At 37.0% G+C, this 11,941-nt stretch overlaps 1 protein-coding gene across 1 annotated transcript; it reads right to left on the bottom strand.

Moving 5' to 3' along the window:
* Window positions 1–619: 619 nt before the first annotated feature.
* Window positions 620–11,049, bottom strand: LOC143452210 (uncharacterized). Its single transcript, XM_076953081.1, has 14 exons — window positions 10,695–11,049; window positions 6,540–6,689; window positions 6,177–6,329; window positions 6,009–6,074; window positions 4,322–5,635; window positions 3,983–4,081; window positions 3,686–3,775; window positions 3,267–3,345; window positions 2,965–3,022; window positions 2,797–2,851; window positions 2,617–2,706; window positions 2,127–2,380; window positions 1,793–1,981; window positions 620–1,543 (listed from the first exon to the last, which is right to left on the bottom strand). The coding sequence occupies exons 1-14, from the start codon at window positions 10,891–10,893 to the stop codon at window positions 1,469–1,471; spliced, it is 2,871 nt and encodes a 956-aa protein (XP_076809196.1). The 5' UTR covers window positions 10,894–11,049; the 3' UTR covers window positions 620–1,468.
* Between the last annotated feature and the right edge of the window lie 892 nt (window positions 11,050–11,941).

Here is an 11,941-nt window from a genome sequence, read left to right as displayed (position 1 = left end):
ACTTATTGAATCTAAAGATTGCAAAGTCTATATACAGTAAAACCTTCTTTTCTAAATGAATTGTATCTTTTAACTAAATTTTCGCTAACTATGAGTAACTGATCGTGGCAAAAGACTTATTGATGTGTAACCAACTATACCTTGAACTCGAATCCCAGCAAAATGTCACTATCTACAGACCTGGGTCAACTCGTATGACCCGAAGCACAAACAGCGCTCAAATATAAGCTACTGGTCGTATCACTATCATACGCTCAAGCCATCGCCGAGCGTGCAAACAAGCTTTTTAGTTGTGCTGAAGCAATTTGACTTGTGTTAACAAAATGTCAATTACGTGTCCAGTCTTGTTTTTACTAATACCCTATTTCGCCTGCTATAAGCTTAGGCTTACAATATCCTATTTCGTCTGGCTGCATGTGTGGATTAATTGTTATGAACTACAGGGTAATATAACCCAATGGTAGGATTCAAAGAAGTTGAGCAACCGCTTCCATGAGGTCACAATAGCAGCAATAATTTTTCCATCACTGGTGTTTCAAGCCACTCAATCTATATCTTCGGATAGCTTAAATTTATTTACAGTTATAGGTGCTTCAGTGCCAAATCAACAAGTTTTCGATGTACAAAGTTATTTTTATTTTGCAACTGATCACCAAGCCTTTTAACTTAGCTAGTTATTATCCATGCAACACGTGCAAAGCAAACCAGGTAATGTAAAGTCTCATGTGCATCGAAATAACACATGTACACGATGATCAATTAAATGATTTATGATGATTAAATGTACTTTAATTACACCTAAGGTACGGCAAAAGTCGATGAGCAAACATACATGGTAGATAAACTGGTTGGGACTTGACAAATGATTTTGAAGACTGTATTCTGCAGCAGATATATCAGATCCAGAAAAAAATCAACTAATTTACATATACCAAGTGGTTTCAATAAAAGCCACAGAAGCAGGTATAAACATTTTATTAAAAAAGCGGTAACATGTTTCGAATAACATTTGTTCTTTATCAAAGCTTGAATGAATTACAGCAGTTGATCATCGACTTAAGTACCCTATAGTGTTATATTAAAGGAAGAAGGGAATAAAATAATTCATTCATTAGTAGTTCAACCCTACTCAAGTTAATTTAGATATTTTGAAGTTTCATATCAAACAAGCCTGTAACTACAACGTTGCTTCAATAAAAATACTGTTTGCTATAATAGTCATACTGTTTGCTATAATAGTACTATTAGTAGTTGCTTTAATATCAGGCTACTATTCCAAGAGTTCGGTTCATTCAATTAACTGAGTTGAAACCGCCTGTTGAATCCGTGCGTTTATCAGACACTGATAAACCACTGGAAATTGCAAAAATGTTGGCAATTTATAACTAAAAACTTGTTTGCTGACACGAAACGCAACTTCGAGTTGAATGAAACACGAAAGTGCATTCTTAAACGTCCGTTGAAGCAACTATTCTTCATTGGACGGTGTGATTGGTTTCCGTGGTCTCAAGACGACGCCGATTTCAACAAGAACTTGCAAGTTCTAAAAAGTTTTCAAAGTATACATCTATAGAATGACTGTTAGGAATGTACAACTACGAGAATTTCTAAAACATATCGTATTGCTTATTAAGCAATAACGACTTTGTTAATTTTAGAAACTCAGCAAAATGTGATTAACGTATTTCAAATTCGTATTTACCACATCGTGAATTATTTTCACGTTTAATACGACCGTCTTGGTTTACTCAACCGCCATGAATTACGTTGCATAAATGGACAATAAAATTACCGAGTTGTCCAAACCGTCGAGTGTTCGTTGTATGAGAGCCCTTTCCTCATCGCTCGCTGTCCTTCGACCGTAGACGCCAGAAAAACACCAGCCCATTCCGAGCTCGTGCTTGATATTTGGAAGGATTTCGCAAATGTCGCTCACCGATTCACATTCCAAGTAATTGCCAACGATACTTAACATGCCAATCTAGAAATTTTAAAAGTAAGTTTTACATTTGTAAACAGGGCTTAATGGTGAGCCCAATAAATTGATATTACGCCCCAAATAATAGTGTAGGTTAGCAACGGCGAGGTAAGTTATAATAAGCAATACCGGCAAGATAAAAACTTACCGACGGTACTTGCTTGATTGCCGAGCAAAACTGCCGAAAAGAGGTCTTGTCAAGATGACAGTTAGACAAGTTTAGAAATTGAATATTCTGCACCAATGACAGCACATAGCAGCACGACAAGATTTGGCTGGTGTTTAGCGGGATTCCCCAAAGGTTGGTATTTGCGGGGAAATACCCTGCTGCCTTTTTTCGAACGAACTCGTTGTTGCATTCGCGTACGTCACTCCAAAGCTCAAGCAATCTACGTTTGCTGTCTAAATAGGACGTGTTAAAAGTAAAAGAAGTAGAAACGAAAATGTTTTACGAATAAAAGCAACGTGTTCACAAATATGATTGTTGTCGTATAATGTCGACTGCGTCATAAGTACATTTCTATTAATTAGACTATAACACATTCCTATCGTTGATACGGTATTCTTAGATATCTCAAACTGCAGGAGAAACCAGCGTATCTGGCGACTTTTCGTTATTAAACCGATAAACTTTGTACCTGCATCGCCACTGAATTTCGAAGAAAATTCTTCCAGTTTTCCGATGATGCTGTCAACCAAGATATTCCTCTTCGCCCCACGAGTGTTTTCTGTGAAAAAGAACGCCGAATCAAAGTTATGCACTGTATTTTATCAAGATTATATGAAAAAACGACAACTATGTAAAAACTGCAAGTCACCTGGATCTTCGTCGCTGTCAAGCTCGTTGCGCGCAGCAACTTGTAGGCATATTTCCTAAAAACATGCAAGACTAACGTTTTAGCTGCAGCCATGGGAAATGAAACCAATGTCTAAGTTGTTTAGGTTATAATCACGTATAAACTTTATGAGCTGAAAATGGTATTAACCTGGTTCTGGGCAGAAATGATCCCATTTGACGGCAATTTGTCCATATTTGATTTATGGCTGCAAAAATCAAAAACAAACGATAAAATCAGGTTACCATAGAATGGGAATAGTATAACGCTACAACAGTTGTGCGGCACTATACTGATATTATTGGTTTGTTGCTGCAAAATCTACATTGCATCGTAATAAGATTGTTTTAATTAATATTTTGCTGCGCTTAGCACAGCCTAATGTACAGAAAACCTTGCCATCTGCACTACTGGCTTGTCATATTTATGTGCCTTGAATAACACAAGTATACCTGTCCGCTGATGTCTGGTTATCCGTTGCATTTTGAACTTTTGACGTCTTCGGTTCGCACTCATATTTTGTAGAGTTTCCTGAAAGGATGTTTATGTGTTTGAAATACACATTTCAATATATGGTCACATATATATAAGCTTCTTTGGATGAAATATGGGCAAAAATTTTAAAGTCATCATTTAAAGATGTCCAACGTTTTTGGCTTCGTTTTTTAGTTTCAATTTTATGTAAACATTAAGACATTTTTTTTTAGAAAAGCCGTCCGTTACTGCTGTAACATGTAACCCAGTGCGTATACCAATTCAATACACAATCATTTTAACGCAAATGTTCAGGCTAAAGGTGGCTCTTAATATTTTGCGATCAGTTTTGTTATTTAAAATTTCCAAATTACAGTTAAACAATTCACGATATTACCTTTTCTTTTCAATGGATGGGCGATGGCTCGGCGAATACTGCGGAGAAAGTTTCCCACACAACGCCCCTTTTTGGTTTGCGAAATTTCTCCTATACGTAGAAATAAAATTGTTTTTACACTTATTGATAAACAACAACTCGATTTCTTTGTTATTGCACTCTTAAAAATGTGTTGCAAAGTTCAGTTTACGTTGTAAGTTTTCATTGCAAGTAATAAGTTGTTTTTATTGTTGTAAGTAGTCTTTGTGCAGTAGGTTGTTGTCATTTTAAGTTGTTCCATGCTAAATGCGATCTTACCAGAGGATGTTCCTTCCTGTGAATGATCAAGAGGTTCCACATCCGATGTTTCCTCCTCTTCAACAGGAAGATCGGTCTCAGATTGCTCTAGGGTCTGATCTACAAACGAAACGCATAACTACATCAGATTTATGCAAATAAATAAAATAAAGTTGACAATAAAATATTTCAAGTGCCACCGGCACGTAATTGTCATTCTGGTAAATGTTATAAGATACTGTAAGTTGGAATATTTTATTAAAAATGTTCAAGTGCCTTGAGCTAATGCAAGACTTAACAAAATATACTCACAAAACAAAGAGACCTAAACGTTGTTGCAGGCATACATAAAAAGCTCACCAGACGTCAAATCCACAAGCTGCCCGCATAGAAATCTTCTGACCATTGCCCAGCGATCAGTAAAAAGCTCCTCTTCCACTAGAGCCTTAAACTCTCTAACCGATATGCTGTGGGTGATATGGTAGCCAGTGTAGTACTCCTGGAACGTTTGGTGACAGAAGATCAATTTCGTGTCACCCTCAAATACCTTGCTTGTGATACCCTTGTGAGCATGAAGAGTGATTATGATGTCTTGAACCATTTCTGAACTGAGACCCTCGTTACGAAGTTGGTGGATGGTGATGACGACGGTTGAATTTCTCGTTGCCTGAAATGCAACTCTGCCAATCTGTGCAGACAGTTCTTCGATATTCTCATGTCTGGTGTTGTCACAGTGCTTCAGGTTGTCAAGAACAGTAGCGAACACCCTCGTCTGTGTGAAGGCTTTGTCAGAAGATGAAAGGATGTCACCGACCTTGCTTGATGGGTTGAGACAAGAAGCAACAACCAATTGAATCATGAGTGGATTTGAGCACAAACTGATGAGATGAGGGGCATGAGATTCAAGTGCTTCCCACATGGAACCTGCCTGATCACCAGCATATGAATAGAAGAGCTCCTTCGTGCAATCGTAAGGTAAGTCGCCCAGCAAGTAAGTTGCGTCTGGTCTACAAGATTTCGGAAGGAAGATGACGCTATGAGGCCGAGATGTGAAAACCAGGTGAGCGTCAGGCAGAAAACGTTTGTTGCAGAGATTGGACACAAGATCAGCCACTGGCAACGGGGTGTCGTAATCTTGTCTTGGCACTTTTTCCTTTAAAGTCCACTCTGCTTGATCAATTCCATCAAATATAAATGCACACTGCTTTTGGTTGTGGACGATCCATTGAAAAGCTTCATCGCAAACCTTCTTTTCCAAATCTGGGTAGGCTTTACATATGAACAGATCCTTAAGAGTAAGATCAGTTTCGTAATTCATATCCATGAACTTCATGTAAAAACAAGTAAATTCTTCCGACTTAGCAAGTCTTCTGGCACAGGTAGTTTTTCCAGATCCTGGGATGCCAATTAAACAAATAAAATGAGGTTGATTTTCGCTCTGCAGCAAGTCTTCGAAATCAACTTGGAGCTCTTCCCGGATTGTAAGGGTGGAGGTTGAAGGCAAATACTCCTCTGTCCTTGGAGCAGCTTCTCCCTGATAAAAAGATATCTTCACATAGGTGGGATGAACTTCAGGAATATCGCTCCCAGCAACATCAATTCCTTGAAGTTGAATGTCATCCTCACGATACTTTTCCTGCAACTCCAGGACTTTATTGATGGCAAGTTCCTCATCTGCGCAACGCAAAAAGTAATGATGAATTGGATCAATTCGTGGTATTTGTTACACCTACTAAATTTAATTAACGCTGTACAATATTTTAGTTCAAATTTTTTAAATTTATTAAATGTACAAATGTAGTTAAAATTAGTTAAAAATTTTTAAAGTTTATTAAAGATTCTCCAGAGATTAAAGAGGTAGAAACTCCCAACACTACTCTTTAATGGTATAGGCTACAACCTGGACACATATACAGCCTCACATTTACCAATTCGTGAGTAACAAAAATGAAATTAGCTACTAACGATTACTATATAAACTAAAGTTAAACGATTTTCAAGTAATGAATACTGTAAGTTATATCCATAACAAACGACGGTAACTCACTTTTTTTCTTGATTTCTTCCTGTGACGATCGCCTTTCACTGCTCATAGCAGTATCGCTTGGGCCGCCTACACAAAATGCAAAATCATAAAGCACGAAAGTAAAACGAACAAAACGTTTTCCAAAACGACAAAATACCTACAACCATTGAGAAAACAAATGCAGCTTACCAGGATTATAAACGTTCGACACTCTGCTACCCGAACCCAAATTCAAATCGGAGCAATTCTCAACATCAGTTCTGTGAAATTGTCGCTGATCAACGAACTGTCTGTTATCGTGGCGCTGCTCATAATGAGGCGCGTAAGTTATACTCAGCGCGCCTGCATAATAGACATATTAATTTATTACTATCAGGAAATAACGTACAAATAAGACCTGATATCAATGTGATACACATTTAAAGGCATAATTAACTATAGTTTTATAGAAATGCTTGTGTTAGAGCGTATTTTATGTCACAATATTTAGCGTTGTGCTTTGATAAAAAAACACTCAGGCCTGTATGATGGACGAAATCATTCACAACTCACCACCAGTCTGACTTGCTACCCGTACAATTTCTCTGAATTCAAACTGGTCCGCATTTGCGACAGTCAGATTGTTTTCGTTGTTCATGAAGTTTTGTGCAATCTGGGTGTTTCCATTGGGAAGCCGAAGTGCGGACGACGAAAGCGAGTTATCTGCAAATCAAGTACGGTATATGGATTAATTTCATCACACATACAGCAACTGGTTTAAACTGGGGGTTAGCTTCCGTCAATAACACAATAATGTCATCACCGCAATAAGTTTCGAATAACTTGAGCGATTCCATCAGAAAAAAATAACTTGACGTATCTTTGCTAAAGCTATGCTTGAAATCGCTTTTGGTTTCATTTTTATTTTAACATTCATCATGTTGTTCTCAAGTTATTTTACTTTCAGTAACACAGGATGCGATTTTAGGCTACACAATAATCGTCGTCAAAAGCTCTGTCTATATCATACGTGTCAAACACCCGGATCAGTAAACAACAAATCGCACAATACAGTAGCACAGCAGTTGCCTCAACATACGATAGAATAAATCGATTTATTCTATCGCTTGTATTCTGGGCTGCCTTTTCTTTATTGTTTGGTAATTCTTTAATGCTTTTGCAAATGAAAAATAATGACACAATAAATGAAACATAATGTCGTAACTCGTAACATAAGAATAATTAAAAACAGCCCAGTTAAAACTGCTCTTATTCAGCAGCCTCAGTTTAATTTTTGCAAGTCTAATAGTACGGCACCTTTCAATATGGCCAAACTATCTAATGCAATTTCTAATTTTAACTTGTGCATGGTTTCATTTCCATTTTTTGATGCAGGCTACCTGTAGTACGGTCGTGTTTGACAGAATCTTATTACTGCATTTCTGCGTATGAGCTTATAGTTATAGCATACCGTAAACCGCATACATTCATTTTTTACATATTCATTTTATCGGTCTACTTCGTGCTCGTATTTGAGAGCGGCTTCTTTAAACATCAAACAATGCAGCACAAACTTAACAAAATAGTTTTTGATTCATGTTGTTCCCACTGATCGCACGGCCCAATTTCCGTGAAATACACTGGTTTTCCCAAAGTCTTGTTTTTAATAATAAGCCTACTTCGTGGTAGGTAAGCTTTTATTCTACTTCTTGGCAGGGTATATTATCGAGTGCGATGTATTTTTACTTTTTTTCGTCAATATTTGTTGGACTTGTATTCGAAGAAGAATGATACACCGAGCTTTAAACATCAAAAACTTGGTGTTGTTTCGCTGCCTGTTCCAATTCATGTACTCGTGTCGGGATACAGTCAATCAAGTCACGTCAAGTTACGAAACGTTCAATCAGTTATCATTAGGGCCCGCAAAAGTCAAAAATTTTTAAGGACCTCGTCTGACCACGAATCAAAGAATAAAATTGTTTTCAGCACCTAGGGGATTGTTTCTAAGAAGTTTATAGGTCAAAATAAAGTCAAAATTTACAATAAAGTCAAAATTTTCAATAAAGTCAAAATTTGTCAAATTATGACTTTTGACAAAGTTTTTGTGTTTCTTGAGAGTAATTTTTGTAAAAATCCTCGTGTAAGCATTGTAAATCAGGAACTGCGACACAATTAAACCATATTAACCCATAAAAGCAGGAAATAAGTCACAATGCCCACTTGGATCAGCAGTAACTTTTATCGCAAATTGTCCATTGTTTATTCATTGTTACGTATTTAAATAAATTAATCCTTATGCCGCGTGAAGGGGATTACATTACTTCTTCCCTGTTTAATTTGCTGTTTATTAGAATTTACCATTCGGAGAAAATCGAGGCAAAGTGCCCTTTTCACAAGGACAAAATAACACAAGCTACCTAAATCTAACGCCAAAAAACACGACGCACTTTTTATAATCCATAAAACACCTTGACTTTTCGACAAAATATTACGTTTGGGTCTGAAATCGACAAAATATTATGTTTGGGTAACTGGAGGAAGAACTGTGGCCTCTACAAATAAGCAATTTCGTTAGGTCAAAATAAAGTCAAAATTTGATAAAAATAAAGTCAAAAAAAATTTTTTTTAGGTCAAAATAAAAATGGCCCTAGTTATCATCCTTATGGCCCGCGGCGTTATAAGTTTTGAGATTTGGCCCCTGGTGCGATTGAGTTTGGCACCGCTGGTCTATATAGTGATATGTTGTTACAAACCGGATGACGTTACGTCAAAAATCAAATATTGCCGGTAACATATTATGTCCATTCCAATTTCATTTCCTGGCATATGGCCAACGTTAATTTCGGGAATTAACGCACTTTAATGTATATCAACATCAGTTATTTGCATGAAACAGGTGTACTGGTTTTGATTGTTTGCTGAGCTTATTTTTTGTCCAGTCTTTACGTCACATACCTGTATTTATAGTACAAATTCTCCTTACTTAAACAATGCGCTAAGTATAGCCATGGGCGTTATTTCGACTTGTATGCTAAGCTAAACAATGCCTCACTTAAATCAATTTTGTTTTTTTGAATGGCTACCATGACATCTTTTTCGCTTTGTTTCCAACAAAAATTGTTTAAATAACACAAAAGCGATTTATTGAAAGCTAATATATAATTTATGCGTCACAATTGTAGACTTTATTTATATTAATTTTTTGCAAAAGTGCTCTAGCCCAACTTATGCTTAACTGATTGCTTCGTATCATGGATTGCTGTGGAAGTTACATTTACATTATATTAAAATAATGACGAATTTGATAAAGTATTATCGGTTAATGTTAGAGTCTCAAAAGAGCTAGACATAGGCGTTTTAGTTGTTTGAATGTGGAGTATTCGTGAATTTTAGGTTCTAGGGCACGCATCTTTCATATCTGAATGTTGTGTAGCCTCCACCAGAATATCTTCGTTTTAAAAAAAAGAATTTAAATCCTGGCATCAAAATTAACCAAATCGACAAGCTAGCAGGGGAATTTGATTACTGTAAACACGTTTTAGCCTATCAGGCTATGCTATTGAAAAGTGTCGTAAGACCTAGGCCCACACGGAAGGAAAAACATGTTTATTACTTGCGTGAGCGAAATATTGCGAAAGACAGGGCTGTCACGCATGCGCTGATTCAAACAATTTTAATGCGCAAGCGCATCACATGTTTTCGCTCAGTACAGCCCATGCTTTGCGACGGAATTTTTGTTATCAAGAATATAATACCCAAAGCGTTTTGAAGTGGGAATGGAAAATTTCCACGTAAGTTCCATCTTCCGCCCTTTAAGAATGACATCAGAATTCTATATTCGCCTATTATGTTCATATTGAATGAAAAGTATGCTGGCTGTGTCACCTAGGGTCAAATCACGACAGTTAACAAAATGAAAAATAATCTCCTACCAAGCAAAGACAAACGACCGTGTTTCCGGGATTGTATAATTCTATAGTTACAATAGCTGGTCAAAGTTCTCCATACTAAAGCGTGTTGTGCAATATTATCGCATCATCAAAAACAAAATCAGCACAATACTCTATACAAAACACTTTTTCCAACTCGTCGAAGCATATTATGACGTATCTATTTCGCTTTGAATGTTGAATACACCGTTGAATATTCTCGGTTGTTATACATCTGTGAATAGCGATGTGGTTTTATGACATGAAAAATGTACTGTGTTTGGAAATGGATTTGTGTAACACGTTATGTATGTGTTCGATTTAGCCATCCCAGTATTATATTTACTTTCTGTATCATATTACATTGCACCCTTGAGATTTCCCAGCATCTGCTATTGCAGCCATTTAGTTTTGTGTAATGCCTATCTGACATAACACGCACAAAAACACTGAAAACGATAATGGCTTGGGGAATAACGATAAAGAATATTTCAGCGACTTTTAATTCGAACCAGGAATAGCAGAAGTAACACATTTCTGAGATTGTAACAGACGTTACAAATGTGGCAGAAAAATGTTTTGGGACAGAAACGATACGACTGCCTTAACATATGTTTAGAAATATTTTGGTTGTATGTAATGCTTGAAACTAAACAATCAGCATTTAATTACAAAACCACACTTCAGCCCATAGCAAATCTTAAAAGTAAAAGCTTCCACTTGACTCATCAGTCATCACACATAACAGAATTAAATAACAAACAAATTGCACAACCGTATGCTTTTCTCCATAGCCTACCTTCATGGTCTGTTGGCATGGGCGTCAGCATACGTTGTTGATCTTGCTGCATGGTCCTCTCAACCAAGTTGCTAACTTCGCTCGGTCCATTACCATTATTTTCGTTGGCAGGCAAACTTGTTCGAGCTGCGTCCAGAGTTTGGTTCGAATTACTTACAGCAGATAAACCATCAGCAGTGTCAAATTCAGCATCATTCATACTACAGACGCAATGTCAAGCCTGGAAAAATAGACTTTACAATGCCGTGTATCAAACTTAATTTTGAATCCGACGTGTTATCCAAACCAAACTAGTTTTAGTTCGGTTATCCACTTCAGTTTATCTATCACGTCGCATTAAAGGTGACTTAACTGCTAAAATAACAATAAACGGTTATCGGAACGACTGAATTGAGATAATTATAAATTACTTCAGGAAAGTATATGCTGCTAGTGAGCAACTCCTTGCCAATCTGTAGCTACTTAGCCTGAAATCATATGCGCTCCTTCGTGCCGCTAGGTTTTAAAATAGTTATTACGTCATAGTCTGTCGTCTTTTTTCATACGCTGCAGTTCATTCAAGCATAGCTCAAGCTAATGGTAAACCGGTTTCAGCTCCTCGATCTTGTAATAGGCTGACTCTGACTGACTTGTTAGGTCTGTAGAAGCGACAGTAGCAATATCATATAGCAAAATCACTGTTACACGAACCTACTTCACATACTGTACTTGCAGTTGAAACTAAAGGATTTCCTTAACCATAGCTGCAGTTTATCGCTAGATCAATTAATTTGGTTTCTATTGCGGTATACTGTATATTCGATGATAAACTTCATGTAAATCTAATGGTATAGTAGCTTCAGCCGTGCGACAACATAACGTACAGTAGTGCTCTGCAGTATACTGTATATTCTCTACAGTTTACGACAATAAAGTGGTACTGAGAAAAAAAGAATAAGAGATTTCGTTGATTCGGTAAAGTGTGGCCAACAAAACACCGACACAAAAATCAACTTGATAGAACAATTCCACCTTCAAAACCGATGACGAAAACTTTGCAGTCGAATGCAGTAGGGATTTGCCACATTGAAAAGGATTGGATTTCATAGAAATACCAGTGATACGTTTTCAAATTCGTGAGAGTCCGTTGCTCAACGTGTCTAATCAAACTACAGCTGGCTACCTGACAAGCCAATCAGGCAGTCTTGCCGAAAGCTGCCACTCCGATGACGAATGAGAACAAATCAACCTCATCTTAGTTTGTACCA

This window comes from Clavelina lepadiformis, chromosome 4, assembly GCF_947623445.1.
Source record: "Clavelina lepadiformis chromosome 4, kaClaLepa1.1, whole genome shotgun sequence".
Classification (NCBI taxonomy): domain Eukaryota; kingdom Metazoa; phylum Chordata; class Ascidiacea; order Aplousobranchia; family Clavelinidae; genus Clavelina; species Clavelina lepadiformis.
The sequence above is the reverse complement of the archived record's forward strand: the minus strand, read 5'-3'. Positions and strand labels throughout refer to the sequence as shown.